This window comes from Scylla paramamosain, chromosome 2 (genome assembly GCF_035594125.1).
Source record: "Scylla paramamosain isolate STU-SP2022 chromosome 2, ASM3559412v1, whole genome shotgun sequence".
In the NCBI taxonomy this organism is placed as follows: domain Eukaryota; kingdom Metazoa; phylum Arthropoda; class Malacostraca; order Decapoda; family Portunidae; genus Scylla; species Scylla paramamosain.
The window spans coordinates 12,492,743-12,512,500 of NC_087152.1; the positions used below are offsets into that span (position 1 = coordinate 12,492,743).

General features: G+C 37.9%; 1 protein-coding gene across 6 annotated transcripts in view; it reads right to left on the bottom strand.

Moving 5' to 3' along the window:
• The window catches only part of LOC135110208 (ubinuclein-1-like), a 74,893-nt gene that overhangs the window by 24,857 nt on the left and 30,278 nt on the right, over window positions 1–19,758 (bottom strand). For all 6 annotated transcript variants that reach the window (XM_064022294.1, XM_064022304.1, XM_064022287.1 and 3 more), the window contains 3 exons: window positions 17,005–17,109; window positions 7,825–8,010; window positions 4,669–6,623 (listed from right to left, as the gene is read on the bottom strand). In XM_064022294.1, the coding sequence (XP_063878364.1) occupies window positions 4,669–6,623; window positions 7,825–8,010; window positions 17,005–17,109 (2,246 nt within the window). The remainder of the gene's footprint in view (window positions 1–4,668; window positions 6,624–7,824; window positions 8,011–17,004; window positions 17,110–19,758) is intronic.

Below are 19,758 nucleotides of genomic sequence, written 5' to 3' on the forward strand. Positions count from 1 at the left end.
AGAGAGAGAGAGAGAGAGAGAGAGAGAGAGAGAGAGAGAGAGAGGTTTCACCTCCCTTGTCCCTTATCTCTGACAGATAAGGAGGAGGGGAGGTGACTGGAGGGAGGTTGAAGACAAGACCAAAGAAGGGAGGGGAAAGAAAAAATGGAGGAAGGGACAGGTGGTGGAAAGATGAGTAGTGGCTCACACAGCTGGTGAGTTAATTTTGTGAGTTTTATTTATTTATTTTTATTTTTTTTATGTAGGAAGGATACTGGCCAAGGGCAACAAAAATCTAATAAAAAAAAAATCCCCACTGAAATGCCAGTCCCATAAAAGGGTCAAAGCAGTGGTCAAAAATTGGTGGATAAGTGTCTTGAAACCTCCCTCTTGAAGGAATTCAAGTCATAGGAAGGTGGAAATACAAAAGCAGGCAGGGAGTTCCAGAGTTTACCAGAGAAAGGGATGAATGATTGAGAATACTGGTTAACTCTTGCGTTAGAGAGGTGGACAGAATAGGGGTGACAGAAAGAAGAAAGTCTTGTGCAGCGAGACCGTGGAAGGAGGGGAGGCATGCAGTTAGCAAGATCAGAAGAGCAGTTAGCATGAAAATAGCGGTAGAAGACAGCTAGATATGCAACATTGCGGCGGTGAGAGAGAGGCTGAAGACAGTCAGTTAGAGGAGAGGAGTTGATGAGACGAAAAGCTTTTGATTCCACCCTGTCTAGAAGAGCAGTATGAGTGGAACCCCCCCAGACATGTGAAGCATACTCCATACATGGACGGATAAGGCCCTTGTACAGAGTTAGCAGCTGGGGGGGTGAGAAAAACTGGAGGAGACGTCTCAGAACACCTAACTTCATAGAAGCTGTTTCAGCTAGAGATGAGATGTGAAGTTTCCAGTTCAGATTATAGGTAAAGGACAGACCGAGGATGTTCAGTGTAGAAGAGGGGGACAGTTGAGTGTCATTGAAGAAGAGGGGATAGTTGTCTGGAAGGTTGTGTTGAGTTGATAGATGGAGGAGTTAAGTTTTTGAGGCATTGAACAATACCAAGTTTGCTCTGCCCCAATCAGAAATTTTAGAAAGATCAGAAGTCAGGCGTTCTGTGGCTTCCCTGCGTGATATGTTATTATTCCAATTGAATTTTTATTAAAATATCAGTGCTTACACAAATGGCAAGTTTGTCTTGCTAGTTTAAGTTCGTTATTCTGATTAAATTTTTATTAAAATTCCAGTGTTTGCGTGAGTGGCGAGTTCAGTTTGCCAGTTTTGGTTTGTTATTCCACTTAAGTATTTTTAAAAATTTCAGTGCATTATTGCAGTTGTATGTTATAATAACTGTGCATTGTTAGGTATCCTACTGTACACACACACACACACACACACACACACACACACACACACACACACACACACACACACACACACACTTTCAAATACAGATATATGGACTGCCCCATGAGTTCAGCTACATACTATGGGGCTTGGTACTTCAAGTTATTCCAAGTCGAAAGTACTTTATCTACAAAGGTTGTTTTTTGCCTTAATATGGGAATAATTGCAATTCAAATGTGTGGCAGGCAGTATTGTGGTGATCTCAGCAGGCTTATGGCCTGGACAAAGTCTCTCCACTTGTTCTCCCTAACTATACTTCAGTGCTTGCTTCTTGCTAGGTTAAACTTTTGTAACTGCCTTACACATATCAAAAGGTTTTGATAAGTCTGGTACGAGTATTAATCCTTGATTTCCAAGTTTCCCCTATATAGTTTCTATCCATCTTTCTCTGCACCTTTATCTGAAGTTTTCTTTCTGGCCATCCCATTACTACAGTGGTAAGATGGCTTCTGGTCTTGTCCTAAATCTATTAATAATGGTGCTCCACAGGGCTATCATATCACACATCCCATTCCTGTTATTCATAAATTATCTCCACAGTTAACTTTTTTGTCCTATCAATTGTGACGAAAATGGCTCTACCCTGCAGTTCTCAATGTCTTTTGCCACATGTCCACCTCAGCAGGAATGAGAAAATTCACATGGAGGAGCCACAAAACATCTAACCTCTGATCTCTATTATTTCAGAATCAGAGAGGGCAAACTTTGTGTTGGTCAATGCCTCAAAAACTCAATTCTTCCATCTATCCATACGACATATCCTTCCAGGCAACTATTTCTCTTATTCAGTATCACTCAACTATTCCTCTCCTCTACACCAAACATACTTGAACTATCCTTCACTAGAAATTTAAACTTGAAATTTTATACCTCTTCTCTTGCTAAAACATCTTTAGAAGTTAAGTGCTCAAAGATTCCTCCACCAATAATTTTCCTTCTCCCAGTTGGTTACTCTATTCAGGTGTCTTACCATCTATTCATGAAGTAGCCTAATGCTCCCAAATGTGGGGAGGTTCAACTGATGCAGCCCTTCTAAACAAGGTGTAATTAAAAGTATTTCATCAATTCCTCCAAATTGACTGTCTTGATTCACTCACCACCACAATGATGCTTATTTTACCATCTTCCAATGTTCTTTCCATGATTACTACTCTTCTAAGCTTGCTATCTGCATGCCTCCCACTCCAGTAAAATTGCTACTTACTCTCATCCCTAATATGTATTTATGTAAGAGTTAACTCTTTCATTCTTTTTGCTGGTGCTGGCACTCTCTTCCTGTTTCTGCTTTTGCTCTAGTCAATAACTTGAATTATTTCAAGAGTAGTTTTGAGACAATTCAGAAACTAAATTGGCCATCTCTTGATATTTCTATTTCCATTTCTTTTCAGGAACACTGTGAATTGAATTTTTCTTTAACAATTTTTTTTTCCTTAAGCTAGTCGCCTTAGTGATGGTCTGGCATTGTCAGTTATTTACTTCTGGTAATGAACATTTATTTGAAAAAATTAAGAGAATGACTGAGGTTTCCCTGGTGTAATCAATTCCTGGGAGAGGTTGCCCTGTTGTTGCTGGGCCGGTAATACAGAAACAAAGGTTGGGTCATCTAGGACATGCTGACAGAAATCTTTCCATTGTATTTCTGCCATGAGCTTAGAACTGAGCTTGGCTGTGATATTGCTGATGTTGATATTGAATGTGAGAATTGTATGAAGTCTTCAAATAATTTATTGATGACATCAGCAATTTTCTTGATAGTGATTAGACAATCCTCACACACAAATCACTTATTTTTTTATATTTTTGCAAGATATATTCATAGAAGGCTTTCATGACCTCTCATCATCTTTCAAAGTGACCTGCTCTTCTTGAGATGTGCAAATTTTGATGCTTTATCTCTGCTTAAATTTGAGATCCAAAATACAATGTGGTCACAAGTATGAAACAGATCTTGGTGCTGACACTGCAAACATCAGATGACATATACTCATGAAAGAAGCTAATAACTCCAGTTATGAATGCATGACCATTACCTTCTTCATTAATTTGCAATGAAACATTGTGGGCACTGCATCTTATATTAGTGAAACAGGCAAGGAGAGATTGTCTATCCAAGAGTGTTGTCAGATACTGTCTTGTGAACAAGAACAAACTAAACAAAGTGATTTGAATATGTGCAGCAAATGTGCTTGAACAGTCAGGTGAAACACAAATACCAAATCTCCAATGAATACACATTCATGTTCATAAATATAAATTTCAATGCATATGTCTAAATTTATGTTTGTTCAGATGTACTTCAATGTAGTTTTTCTGGAATTAAAAACTAAACCAAAGAGGGAAGGATCCTATGCAGTTATTACAATATCCCATAAAGTTACAACTGCCTCAGAATTCATCGACTCTGAATATATCTAACATGTTAGTGACATTCTTCTGACTGTGGGACCCATGTGTTGTTCTGAATAGAATCACATTATTTCTTGTAACCTTGGCACTGTTCCCATTTATCTAATTGTTATATCTCTTTATTGAACAGATTAAACTTTACTAGAAAACATTAGACAATAAATTTAGCTTTCTCAAGATATTTTAGGCACATGTTACAGTTACTTTTCCTTAATAACTGTTTCAATGCTCAGTACAACTAGATGCCATGTTCACAAAATTTTGTAATTCATTAATATTTGTGTTACTTAATCATATCTCACCTTGTTCCCTTTTCATGAATGTTTTTGTTCTTAATTTTTGGTACAAGTTTAGTGCTTGGCTTGAAACAATGGTAACACAAACAATATAAACAAAAAATTGCCATGTGTGTTCAAGAAAAAGTATCAGTGAGCTATGTTAGAAATAGACAGCACCTTAACTGAAACATCCTGGATTTGCAATTTTGAGGATATGCAAATTGAATTAGATAAAATATTTCTTAATAGCTAACTAAACTTAACTCAAACTGATCAGTTTTCTTTGAACAACATGCTGAGTTTAAACTGATAAAACAGAAAATAATTCCAGGCCTGCTGCAGTTACAGAATTGAACATAACAAAACAATTGATCCATGATTATTAAATTCACATGTTTCAAGAAGAAAACAGAATATAATAAATGATTCATTCAACAGTAAATGGTAATATGAGAAAATTTCCAACAGTATTATTCACATATACGAGAACTATCCTAAATCCCAAATTCATAAACAATGAAACAAAATATATTTGCAGCATGGTATTCAGACCTGAAAATTTGATAACATGACAACATTAGGCAAACTAAAGAAATGACAACACTCACCAATAGCAGCATCACTCTGCCTCTGCCTGGAAGGTGAGACATCATGGCTGGAGGCCCAAGTGGAGTGGGTTTTGCTTGTACTGGTAGGGGACGTCTTGGAGATCATTGTCACATCAGATGAAGAGCCCCAGGAGGTATTACTAGGCTTAGAGTTTGATTGGGACTGATGCTGGGCCTGGGAGTAATGAGACTGCTGTTTCTTTTGTCTAGAAGGCTCAGGAGAAGTGCTATGAGGCTGAGACAAGGAGTACTGTGAAGTACTACTGCTATGATGGTAACTTGGAGGCGGATGTTGGACCTTAGGTTGCTGAAGATTCAGAGCATGCTGCTGCTGTTGTTGCTTGGGCTGTTGAAGGTTCAGAGGTTGTTGCTGTTGCTGCTGCTGTTGTCTTTGTGAATGTTGTGACTGCTGCAAAGAATGCTGCTGTGACTGTTTTGTAGTGTGTTGTGAGGGGCTGTGATGCGGTAAGGATGAGAGTGGGTGCTGGAGCTGGCTTTGTACAGGTGACTTGGGCTCACCAAGGGACAAGGAATGGCTACTGTGGCTCTGTCTTTCCTGCTTGGAGGAATGAAGTTTTGGAGACGGTTTGTGGTGAGGATCACCATAAGTCTGCCGTTGAGAAGATTGTTTATGAGAAGACAACAGTGAATTATGTTCAGATGAATGCTTCTCTTGGCTTGTCAAGGTGTGTTTAGAGTGATCAGCTATGGAACTCTTTGAAGAGTGACGTTCATGTGAATGAATGTGTGTCACTTCAGATTGACCATGCTGCTGCTGTTGAGTACTGTGCTGCAGTGCAGGAGTGGATAAGCTCTGGTCCTTCACAGGAGAAATTAAGGGTACTTTTGTAGACTGTTTTACTGGTGAAGCTGATGACGATTGCTTCCCGGGAGACACTGATGACTGTTCTTGTTTTGATGAGATGCTAGGGGAATGAGACTCTTGTGTAAGATGATGAGAGTGGTGATGCTTTGATGATGTGCCTAATGATGACTGTTTCCCAGGAGACACTGATGAATGCTCCTGTTTTGATGAGGTGGTAGAAGAGTGAGGGTCCTGCTTTGGGTGATGAGAGTGTTGATGATGATGATGGTGGTGAAGGTATGTTTCTTGTGAATGAGGTGAGCTATGGTGGTGTTGATGGTGTTGCTTTATGCTACCTAAATTTGATGATGTTGTATGTGATGATGATGATGGAATATCTTTGCTGTTGTCTTTGGTTACTTTATCCATGGAATCATCAGCAGACTTCTGCTTGGAAATTTGCAATATTTCGTTCATGACAAGGTTCATTTCTTCCTCCAAATTGTCTTCTTTCTTTGATTCAAGGGGAGGTGCATCTTCTTTTGTTGCATTAGATGCCACTGTTCCTTGACTAGGCATTAAGAAGACCTCATCACTGTCTTTATTACTTTTAGCAGCAATGACAACAGGGATGGATTCTGTGCCTGAGAGTAATGATGCTTTGTTAATTAATGTCTTCTCTTCATCACTAGAGAGGTCAATAATGCTGACTGCAGATGAGGCTGCTGTTGGTGCCTTCTTCTCTGACTGTGGTTTGTCCTTTCCTGTACTTTCCTCACCACCCAGCCTCTCTTGCTTTTCTGATGCTTGCTCTCCTTCCTCACCAGGCTTCCTGGGAGCACCCTCATTGATTTTTTCCACAGACCTGATGCTTAGGACTCCACTTGAGACAGCCACCTTCTCCTCTGGCTGCTGTTTCCCTGGATTGGCCACAGCTTCCCTATGATCCCCAGATATGCTTTTTCTCTTGACTGGTTCTCCTTTGGGTTTAGTGGTCGGGGTGGAAGCAGTGGGCGTGGTTGGGGAAATCTTAGGAATGACAGTGGCACTGAGTGAGGGTTTAGGTGGTTGTGGAGTGTTGCTTGTAACAGTGCCTCCACCTAAAGAAACTGTTTTCTTTGTAGGCACAGACCGGCTGCAGCTCTTATCCCTGCAAAATTTAATAATCTAAACACCCATACTCAGTGTCCTACCTGGCATATGTTAAAACTAAACATTCATAATTCAAATAAATATATCCAATCTAATGCCTTAATAATTTAGTTTTCATCTACCAAATGAAATCTCCACTTTTCAATTACACTCTCCTCCACATTTGAGTTTACCAACAACACTCCTCTCATTCTTTCTTTCCTGACATATGACCTCTTTCTAACTCAGATCCCTCTTTCCCTTTCTTCCCTGTTTGATTTATAACTAATACATCAAACTTCCTTTGCACAAATATTCTTTCAATTTCCTCTATCTTAACCTTAATCCTACCAGATCTATGCACACTAATTTGTCATGCTCCTTTTTGAGCTTCATGGAAATACAAAGCTTATCTGAAGATGGAATAAACTGACCATGTAGAGGCTGTTACCAGAAATTGAAATCCTAACAGGACACTCAATGGTACACATGCAAATCCAAAATGTTACCAGTGAGGTCATGTGATCTTAAAGGCCCAAAAGATATTTAATCAGTCTTGACTGAAGTGTCATGACACATCAACTAACCATTAGGATTCAAGGAGAATTAAACATCTCTTACCCATCTACACTTTGCTTCATCATAGACAAAAATATATTTTGGGGAATTCCAGTTCTCTTGCTCTTCCTGCCTCATCTAGTCACCTCCTGTGACATGTAGAAAAATGGAAATGTGCACTTTATACCCCATGTCTCAGGGCTGGCTATAAGGTGAATCATCCAGGCTAATTGGTCTCACAAATATATGTGAGTGCAATGAATACTGTAGTCTTCCTTTCTTCACAGAAAGTTCATTTAAATCACCTCAGAAAACAAAGGATGAGGATAATAGGTGAAAATAGATATGTATGCTTTATACAAGGACTCCTACATATAGGCCTGATGGCTTTTTGCAGCTTCTCACATTTTCTCAAGCTTTCAAGAGCCTATAAACTATCACATAACTCATACTCTGGTCTCACCTGTGAAACATTCTTAAAAAAAAATATACAAACTATGACATTTATGTAGAAAGGATATATGGTTCAATTTCATCTCATCCAATGATTATCACTAAATTTTTAATTTAATCATTTATATCTTTTCATGTATTCATCATGAAAATATTACTAATATCTTTACACAGTCACAACTAAAAATAAAAGCTCATTGGATACTCACGTAATTACAGAGTGAGCTTCATGGCTCTCTTTATACAGGATGCGGGCAGTTATCCAGCCCTTGGGCCAGATGGGACGAACTTCAGTGTCCAGAAATAAGCGTATGTATTCCTCTGGTGTCTCTGAACGTTTCCTTATCATTTGCCAGAAGGTGACTCTCACTTGTACAACATCATTCAAGAGTTTCCTGAAATAACAATATCAGTAGTATATGCATTTGTTTACCCAAGTGTATCTACCTGGAAATAGTATACAGGGCCTAAGCTACACTCATATGTTCATGCCTCTGCATCTATAGTTGTCCAATTATTCTGTGGGTGATATACACTTTTTGCCTCTATTACCATTCTAGGTATTTGGTGTGTGTGTGTGTGTGTGTGTGTGTGTGTGTGTGTGTGTGTGTGTGTGTGTGTGTGTATTTACCTAGTTGTGTTTTACAGGAAAAGAGCTATGCTCGTGCTGTCCTGTCTCCATATCTATAAGCATCCAGCTTAACTTTAAATTCATGAATATTTGTTGCTTGTACCACTGTTTCATCTAAGTTGTTCCATATTTCTATGCTTCTATTTGGGAAACCATATTTCTTGATATCTCTTCTACTTTTTGTTTTCCTCAATTTCACTCCATGTCCTCTTGTATCTCTTGAGTCCCACACAAAATAAGTCTTCTTTGTCGACTTGATCCTTATCCTTTAAAGCTCTGTATATAGCAATCAGGTCCCCTCTTTCTCTTCTCTCTTGTAATGATGGAAACTTCAATCTCCTTAATCTTTCTCCATAGGTTAAATCTCTCAAACTTGGTACCAATTTGGTTGCAGCTCTTTGGATCCTTTCTATTTTCCTTATTTCCTTCTTATTATGGGGTGACCAAACAATTGTGGCATATTCCAGTTTTGGTCGAATCACATATTCCATCAACTTTTTCATCATCTCTTCATCCATGTAAGCAAATGTCCCTTTCATCTTTCTAAGTAACTCATAGGTTTCCCCATCTATTTTGTTTACATGTTTTTCGGGTGATAAATTATCACTTATTGTAATTCCCCAATCTTTTTCTTCTTTGGTTTTCTTAATTTCCACTTCTCCCATGGTGTAGGAACTCGTCAGTCTTCTTTTGCTTTTTCCTAATTCCATCAACTTGCATTTCTTTGCACTGAATTCCATTTCCCATTTCTTACTCAATTTATATATCTTGTTTAGATCTTTCTGTAAGATTTCCCAATCCATATTGTTTTCCACTCTTACTCAATTTATATATCTTATTTAGATCTTTCTGTAAGATTTCCCAATCCATATTGTTTTCCACTCTTTTCAATAATTTCCCATCATCTGCAAACAGACTTATATAACTGTCAACCTCATCCACCATATTGTTGACATAGACCAGAAACATTATGTGGGCTAAGAATGTTCCCTGTGGTACTCCACTTGTAACTCTACACTATTCTGATTTTTCTCCCTTTATTACTGTTCTCATTTCTCTGTCCCTCAAGAAGTCTGTAATCCAATTCAGTGTTGCCTTGCAAACCCCTTATATTTTGAATTTTTCATAGTAGTCTCTGGTGTGGTACCTTATTAAATGCTTTTTTTAGGTCTAAATAAACACAGTCTGTCCAACCCTCTCTCTCTTGATTTATATAAAAGCTCACTAAATTCGTGACACAAGATCTTCCACTTCTGAAACCAAATTGTCTGTCAGTTAATGTATGTGTTTCTTCTAAATATTCCATCCATCTGTTTTTAACTATTCTTTCCGCTATTTTTGCCACCACACTTGTTAGGGACACCGGTCTGTAATTCAATGGACCTTCTTTATTACCTCCTTTAAAAATGGGCACAATATTGGCTCTCTTCCAGTCTAGAGGGATTTTTCCTTCCTTAAAAGAACATACTATGGCATTGTGTATGCTTCCTGCCAGTTGTTCACAACATTCCTTAAGTATCCAGTTGGACACTCCATCCGGTCATTGAGCCTTACTTACATCCAATTCTTTCACAATTTTCTTAATTTCACTTATGTCCATCTGTATCTCTCTCATTCTCTGTAATGTCTCTGTGTCATGTTCTTTCTCCTGCAAATTTGCTTTCTTTGGTGAATACTGACTGGAAGCACTTGTTCATTAATTCCACTTGTAACTATGTATCTTCATACGTAACGTCATCTTTCGTTAATTTATCTATTGTCTGCTTATTTTTCGTCTTCCCATTCACATATCTGAAGAATAACTTCGGCTCATCTTTGCATTTGTTAACTATATCTCTCCCATAATTCCTTTCTTCATCTCTCAGGATTCTAATATATATGTTTCTTGGATTCTTGAATTCTTCCCAATTCTCACTTCCTCCTTTTTTCTCCATCTACTCCATGCTGCTTCTTTTTCTTTTCTTGCTGTTATACATCTTGTATTAAACCTGTCTTTTTTCTTTTTCACTTCCTTTACTTTGATCTTCGGTACATATCTACTGACCCATTCATTATGAATTTCCATGAATATATCCCACTTTTACTGGGTATTACTCACCGTGAACAGTTGTTTCCATTTAGTCCCTGCAAAATATTTCCTTAACCTGATAAAATCTGCTTTCCTTTAATTATATCTCCCACTCTTGTAAATTTCATTCCTATTTTCTATTGGACCACTGCCTATACTGAATTCAATTAACAGATGGTCACTTTTACCTAGTGGGCACTGATAATCTATTCCTTCAGTGATGTCCATTTCCTTTGTAAACAACAAGTCTAGCCTTGATGCCTCTTCATAACCCTCAAATCTTGTAGTATTTTCTCCAATCCATTGGGTCACAGTATTTGTCATTATTAAATTTAGAAGCATATATCCCCATGACTCTTCTCCGCCTGTGGTCCACTCTTCCCAGCATACCTCCTTGCAATTAAAGTCATCCATAAGCCAGTCATCCATAAGTCATCCATAAGCATAAGTCTCTGCCAATATTCTCTCCAAACAGTTACTAGTATTTCTTAATAATAATTTATAATCCTCTTGTGTCCATGTATTCCTCTTTGGGGTACATAAGCCACTGCAAAATCTCTTCTTCCTTCTCCCTTCCTTTTTGTTTTAATTCTAATTACTTCCGCCATTCCTTCTCCCATTTCGACATCTTCCACTGTTATACTCTTCTTTGTAAGTAACATGACTCCTCCCCTTTCTTATTATTTCTATGTTTTATCCACACATTATAATTACTATTACCAATTCTTATATTTTCTGTTGTCTTATTTAGTTTACCTTCGGTAATACCCAAGATGTCTGGCTGCTTTATCTTAATATAATTATTCAATTCTCGCAATGTTGATATTGAACCATTTATATTTGTATATGCCACTGTCCACTTTATATTTTTCTATACGTTATTTACATTTTCTATTCTTTTTTTGTCAGATACCACTTCCTGAGCCTCTCGTCTTTTACCTTCCAATAGAACTTTTTTTCTCTTCCTCTGTTCTGTTCCTGTTTTTTGCCTTTGCTTCTTTTATTAGATCATTTACCTTGAGTCTCTCCTCCTCATTCATGTCCCTCTTTATCCAAACTTTCCTGTATTGCTCTATCTTGTCCAGTTTCCATGTATACGATATCACTTCCATGGCTGTTGTTTGTGCCCTAAATTTTACTTTCAGTGGTCACTCTCCTCCTTCTGTATACTTCCCCAGTCTATGTATTTCTTCAATTTTACTTATCCAGTCCTCACCTTCTCTCTGTATATTTCTTACAACATCCTCTGCTACCTTTTTTTGTTCTTTTTCCCTTTTGTATCTTACTGGCTGTTTCCTCTTTTAATCCATATATAACAATACATTTCTTTTTGTCCACTGTGTCCCTTACCATCAATTCCTTCTGCTTGATCACTTTCCCAATTTCCTTACTTAAATCTGTCTTTTCTTTCTTTTGCACTTCTATGATTTCTGTAAAGTTAACTTTTTCTTCCTCTTTTCCTTCCTCCAGATTTGATGCTCACTTTTCATCCCTATCATTTCATTTTCCTGTTTTTTTAACAATATCATTGTTTTCTTTCGATTTAGTTTTTAGATCGGCGCATAGTGTTTTCAATTCTTTGTTTTCCTCTTCCAGGTCATGTTTTTTTTTTTCATTCTTTCAATGAGGTCACTGATCATCCCCTCCATTAAAACCACTTTCCTTCCTTGCATTTTTCCATGTAGTTCATTGCCTTCCTCAAATCCTGGGAATGATGACCTCGTTGGCAACATTCCGCTCTCACCTATGGCGTCGGCCTTGCTGGAGCTTTTACTCATTTTATTACATCTATTATTACTTAAATTTCCCTTATTTTTTTATTTCTGGAGATAGGACAAGTCTACTTGACCACAACTCCTACCTGGGAACACATTCTAAGCTCCTAGTGATGGCCATGGTGAAGCAAAATCTTTCTCTGCTGGAGCTTGGATTGCTGTTAGATTACTCGACGACGACTCGATGTGTGTGTGTGTGTGTGTGTGTGTATTTACCTACTTGTAATTAACAGGGCCTGAGCTATGCTCATGTGGTTCCTTCTCCATATCTACATTTGTCCAATATTTCCTTAAACTTGTGCACACTTGCTGCCAATACTACATCCTCACTTATCTTGTTCCAAACTTCTGTATTTCTCTGTGGGAAACTATATTTCTTTATGGTACCTATGTTATGTGTGTGTGTGTGTGTGTGTGTGTGTGTGTGTGTGTGTGTATTTACTTTGTTGTGGCATACGGAATGGGGAGCTATGCTCATGCTGTCTTGTCTCTATATCTACTATCATCCAACTTCGCCTTGAAATCATGAATTGACCTGGCATGAACCACATCTTTTTCCAAGCTATTCCATGTTTCTACTATTCTTTGAAGAAAGCTCTTCCTTTTAATACCCCCTTCTATAGGTGGCCTTTTTCAATTTCTTTCCATGTCCTCTTGAATCCTAACATCCCATGTTATCAAATCCCACACGTCCACTTTTTTTAATCCATTCATCAGCCTATACACTGCAATCAGGTCTCCTCTTTCCCTCCGTTGTTCCAACATCTGTAGATTCAACCTTTTAAAATCTCTCTTGAAGACTTGGAACCAACTTTGTTGGTGACCTCTGAATCCTCTCCAATTTTTTATATTAATTTTTGTACTTGGTAATCAAACTATTGCTGCATATTCCAACCTTGGGTATATCAAAGTTACAATCAGTCTCTTCATCATTTCCTCATCTAGATACCTGAATGCTACTTATGTGTTCCTCACAAGGTTGTAAGTTTCATCTATAATCCTATTTATGTGTTTCTCTGGTGATAAATTATTAGATACAGTTACTCCCAAGTCCTTTTCCACTGTCATTTTCTTAATCTTTTCATTTCCCATTTTATAGTTGCCTAATATTCTCTTTTTACTCTTCCCAAATTTCATCACACTGCATTTTCTGATGTTGAATTCCATTTCCCATGTATGACTCCATTCCCATATTCTGTTCAAATCCTGCTGCAATGCTTAGCAATCCCCTTCCCTACCCACCTTCCTTAAGTAACTTGGCATCATCAGTAAACAAACTCACATAACTGTTCATTCCTTCCATCATGTCATTACTATACACTCATACCTCGGTACTATGGACCTCGCTTTAACGAATTTCAGAAGCAGTGGACAAAATCTGGAGCAGGTAACTCAATTTGAAAGTCCCATGTGCTATGGATGGAGTTGTGGCAACACTAGACATGAGCTGCTGCTTTGAGAACTGACTGCTTGTTGCAGGCAATTACATAGTTTACATCAGTGTAACAACATGTGTAGCTCATTGCTCCATGATTTTTGCCCTTTTTATGTGTTGTGTTTGAAATATCATAATTTTCTATAACCATGCTGTCTTATGGTATCCATGGTAAGCATTGTCAGTATCCAGGAGAGTAGCAGCAGTGACGAGGAAAACGAGATGCTGGTGACATTGCCATAACTATTGGAGGTATGTAGCTGTATGGGCACTGTGCTACAATTTGTGGAACACACCAAGAACAGAGATATCAGTGTTTATTATGGTAATCTCAGAATTCTTTGAGAAGCTGTAATTAAAAATTAATTTCTAAGTAGCAAGCAATTAAAATTAGACAGCTTTTTCAAACCACTACAGACTCTGCAATCACCTGATGCACCAGCAGTACCAGCCAACTTTGTAGCTCCAATGATGTATTACTGGTTGTAGGCTGTGCTGATGGTACAGATGTATCACTAGTACGTGAACAATGTGAAGTAGAGGCTGGTGGTTTATTAGGTGACAGTGAGGCTGGACAGGCTGGTACTGCTGGTGTATCAAGTGATTGCTGAGTCTGTACTGGTTTGAAAAAAGCAGTCTAATTTTAATTACTTGCCATTTTGAAACTGTTCTTTAATCATGGTTTCTTGAAGAATTCTGAGATTTCCATAATGAACACTGATATCTCCATTCTTGGTGTGTTCCACAAATTGTAGTACAGTGTCCATACAGCTATGCAGCTCTGATAGTTTTTACAATGTCACCAGCATCTCGTCTTCCTTGTCACTGTTGCCAGTCTCCTGGGTACCAACCATAGTTACCAAGGATACCATGAGATGGCATGGTGTGCTTGATTCAAAGTATAGTACAGTACTGTATTTATTCCATCTTTTGCAATGTAATTGTTGACATTAGCCACTGCTAACGTAACCTAACGCTTAGTGTTGGTATGGACAATTGGCTTCATCAGACCAATCTTCCCCCCATTTTAGTTCATTGTACCGAGGTATGAGTGTATAATGCAAACATTACTGGAGCCAGTACTGACTCTTGTGGAACTACACTAATCACTTTCCACCCCGAGGACTTTCTATCTCTAATTACCATTCTCATTTGTGTCCTTAAAAAAATCCTCCATCCACTTCAAAGTCACTCCATTTAGACCTCCAATGTTTTTGATCTTCCATAGCAGTCTCTTATGTAGCACCTTATCAAATGCTTTCTGTAGATCCAGATAAATTCCATCTGCCCAGCCATCTCTTTCTTGTATTATATCTATCACACTCAAGTGGAAACATATCAAATTTGTCGTGCAAGATCTTCTTTCTCTAAAACCAAATTACCTGTCAGTCAGTCTGTTCTTGTCTTCTAGGCACTTTTTTGAACCTATTCTTTCACAATTCTTAGCAACCACTTGTCAGGGACACCGGTCTATGATTCAATGGTTCTTCCTGACATCCCCCTTTATAAATTGGAACAATGTCTGCTCTCTTCCAGTCTGTGGGGATTTTACCCTCAGCTAATGAGCTCATTATGATATATAGTATCTTCTCAGCCATTTGTTTGCTACATTCCTTCAAGATCCAATCTAACATGCCATTTGTCCCTGAGGTTTTTCTCACATCAAGACCCTCCATTGTTATTTTTTTCATTTCTTGGACTGTAACTTGCATTTCTTCCAGGGAATCTCCATGTTCTTCCACCCATTCATGTCCTCTAAATTCACTCTCTCTTGTAAACACTGTCTGAAAGGAATTGTTCATAACTTCTGCCATTACTGCCTCATCTTCCTACTTCTTGCCCTCCACCCTAAGTTTATTAATACCTTCCATGCTTTTCAACTTGCTGTTAACTTATCTGCAGAGTACCCTAAGCTGGTCTTTATAAGTATCTACTGCTTTATTTTCAATGCTCCTTTGTTCTTCTTATCGTATTCTTACAGTCATTTCTTGCCTGTTTGTATTTAGCCCATAGGTCTTGTCTGGTCCTTCTTCTCTACTTATTTCAAGCTGCATCCCTTTTATCTATTACTATTTCACATTTCCTATTAAACCAAACTTTATTAGTGATCTCCCCCTTCCCATTTTGGGAATATATCTCTTGGCTCCTTCATTATAAATCTTAAATAGAAATCCAATTCTCCTCTACCCCATGCACTTCATTAAAATCACCCCAGTATGTTTCTTCAAAATACTTCATTTTTGTAAAATTCACTATACTGTAAATTTATCTTTCAATCTGGTGGTCTTCTCTTTCCCCCACTTCTATTTCATTTAATAGCAACTCAATAACTACATGATCACTTTTCCTAGTGGGTTTTTACATTTCACATGTTCTGTTACTTCTGGCTCTTTAGTAAATACTAGGTCCAGCCTTGATGATTCATCAGTCCCTTGAAATCTTGTGTTTTCTTTGACCCACTGTGTCAGTGCGTTGTCCATTGCCATCTGTAATATTTCCCCATGATCTTTTATGTCCTTCTGTTGTCTGTTGTTGTGTTCTTAACCTAATTGTTCTTACCTAACTATATTTTTACAGAAATGAGTCAATCTCACAACATCCCAACTTTTACAGTTAATTTATCATTATCATATTCATCTTTAAAGCTATGAATGCTCCTTGCACACACAATTTCATCAGTCGATGAATTCCACTGGCTGATTGCTCTATGTTCTTAAGAAAACTATATTTCCTCACACACACACACACACACACACACACACTGTGTGTGTGTGTGTGTGTGTGTGTGTGTGTGTGTGCACGCATTGTTGAGAAAATATTTACATGACTATTTAGGGCACACATGATAAAGTGTCAACAAATTGATGAAAGAAATAGAATGCATAAAAAGTGGGAAGTGATGTCAAATCTGCCTGTACATATACAATCACGAGAGAAACTGCAATATGACTTCTTAAGGTGTGAAGAATACACTGGAAACATTCTACAGGATGCTATGAAAGGCAGTGTTCAGAGCATAGCCTAGGAAAGTAGGTTATTTAGTGTGATACTAGAAAACTTCCTACCAAATCAATTACATGAAATTTCATAACTATTACATCTTTTATTAAGAATGACAAAAGGAAAGGATACAAATATCAAAGGAAATTATGTGTAAATGAATATAGCAGATTGGAGAAATTAAACATAAATGAATAAACAAATTAATACACTCAATTGAATACACAAAATAAAAACATGACATACACAGTAAAACAAAATAAAAAAAATTAAAATCAGACTGAAAAATACAAAAATAAATTTGCATTTTGTAACAATAAGCAGTGGCAAGAAAGTTCCTATGGTAAGCCTATATCTATTGCTTATAAGCTTAACAAAGTAATCATGCAAACCTCCCCATTATGATAATGCTGTTCTACAAAACAGTTAAATAATAAATAGGCAATATTTTTTTACTCTGCATCACATGCAGTTCCTTACCTTATTTCATCTGTGAACAAAAACCTTTTCTTTGGAAGTCTGGATTTTTTCTTGTCACCTTCATTGTTCTCCTCATCTTCATTCTGGGCGACACCATTCTCTCCCCTGTTCAGTGAAGGAAGTGGGAGAAGTTGGGTAAATTTAATGATGGACTCAGCTGCATAAAAACTAAGGTTGTAACTAATCTTAAAAATGGTTAGACTCATTTGCACACTAATATATCCTATTTTCCTTTGTTCAGTTGTCAAGGAAGAATAAATACATGTACAGGTGAAAAACAAAGGTTTTCAATTTATTGTCTAAAGTAATTGAAAAGCTTTTAGAAATAGTGTCTATGTGTGTGTGTGTGTGTGTGTGTGTGTGTGTGTGTGTGTGTGTAAGTGTGTGTGTGTGCGCGTTGGTTTCCATTGCTTCCTTTATACTGCAACTTTTTTTTCAAGCTCCACTCAGGCTCCTTTCACTTGTCTGACATTACTGCCCTTGTGAGCAAGGGATGGTAGGGACTGAGTCAACCAACAAGTCTCACTGCTAATGTAGCCACAGTCTAGGCTGACTCAACACTCACATGAGAGAAAAGGGGCCAAGGCTACCCATTATGCATGTGATGGGTAGTTATAAGTATTTGCTCTTTTTCATCACTGTCATCCGTTAGTGGACCTTTATAGCCTTTTTAGTTAAATACAATGCTCATACAATGTAGGGGAATTTTCAAATAATTTTGCCTTTTGAAAGTGTTGTTATGGTACTATATCAATCATATTAAAATATTCTTCTTGTGAAACAACCTGTTTAATATATGCAACTGAAGATGAAACATACTACACCTATGACCAAATCCGGTGCTAATAATTTGCAGTCTCCTGCAATGCACCGAACATGAAGAAAATAGTTCAAGACTTAACCACAATATTCCTTAATAGCAGAAACTGTGGTATTTTCCTCTTGATGCTGTTGCTGCAATGGTCTTTTTTTCTCTGGATAAAAATTTTGATGTATGCTAATGAGATGCTTATAGTTTGAATATTACTAGCAAGAGTAGAGAGAGAGAGAGAGAGAGAGAGAGAGAGAGAGAGAGAGAGAGAGAGAGAGAGAGAGAGAGAGAGAGAGAGAGAGAGAGAGAGAGAGAGAGAGAGAGAGAGAGAGAGAGAGAGAGAGAGAGAGAGAGAGAGAGAGAGAGAGAGAGATGCAACTGGGCAGAACACTACGATAATCATCCCTTTCTCCTTCATCTTTTCCTTCACCATGTCTTGTATCTTTCTATTTATTCATATAACCTCTATTGAATATTTGCACCATCTAATTAATTTTGTCATTGCCATTATATAGGTAGAGCTTCCAGTCACCAGACTGCTGTTCTGACATTATGACTACAGTACCCTCTCAAGTTTTGCGATTGCTTTCTTCCAAAGGCAAAATGCTAAACTAGAGGATTGTGAAACTCAAAGTATTGAAAACACTGTAAAACTGCTTATTTATTCCAGCTACATGGTCTATACCTGTGTGAGTGTGTGTTTTGTTATCACATTCATGGCATAATTTGGCGGTGCTGTGGTGCTGTGCCACGGCATCTAAAACTGTGTGAGTGTGTGTACGTTCTCCTCATACCCAGTGTGATGCAGTGCCAACACATCTAAAAGTATATGAGTGTGTGTTTTGTTCTCAAATCCAGCATGGTTTGGTGGTGCAGGAGTGCAGCACCATTGCATTTAAAACTGTGTGTGTGTGTGTGTGTGTGTGTGTGTGAGTATTTTGTCCTCGCACCTGGCAGTGCAGCAGTGTAGCACCATTGCATCTATAACTGTGTGTGTGTACATGTGTGTGTGTGTGTGTGTGTGTGTGTGTGTGTGTGTGTGTGTGTGTGTGTGTGTGTGTGTGTGTGTGTGTGTGTGTGTGTGTGCTTTGTCCTTATACCTGGTGGTGTGGTGGTGCAGCGCCATCTCATCTAAAACTGTGTGCGCACATGTATGTATTTTGTCCTCACATCTGCTGGTGTGGCAGTGCAGTGCCATTGCATCTAAAATTGTGTGTGTGTGTGTTATGTTGTCAAATCTGGAATGATTCGGCAGTGCAGTGCCATCACATCTACCACGGCAGTGGCGGATGTATGTTTTTTTTTTTGCAATGTGGGAGTGCGTTGCCAGCCTTCCTTTCCTCCTCTCTCACATGCAAGCTAGCATGATGGTTAGACTCATGGTTAGACTCATTTGCACACTAATATATCCTATTTTCCTTTGTTCAGTTGCCAAGGAAGAATAAATACATGTACAGGTGAAAAACAAAGGTTTATGTGGTTTATCCACATAAAGAATTTGTATCTTAAGATATGTGAGCTAAACGTGGAAATGTGTATATAGTACATTACAAGTATGCATTTATTTTGCTATCTATGATGCCAATGGCATGGATGTGTGGCCTAAAGTGCAAAACTTGAAGAAATAATGCACAAAGTCACAATTCAAGACTCAGTGTGAAATTCCAGGATCCCAAAACTCGGATACTGTGAAACTGTAGTCTTCCTTTCCCTTGATTCTGATGATAACAATATTATGACACAAGAAAATCTGTATCACTAACTGTGCTTTGTCTACTTGTCTCTTCTCTTCCATATGTTTTCAGACACAGGAGATTATGCAAATAAACATTAATAAGAATACTACAATCAGAAACTGCAGAGCAAAACATGTATAAGGATACTATGCGAATAAACATTAAGAATACCATTATCAGACACTGCATAGTAAAATATGAGTAAGT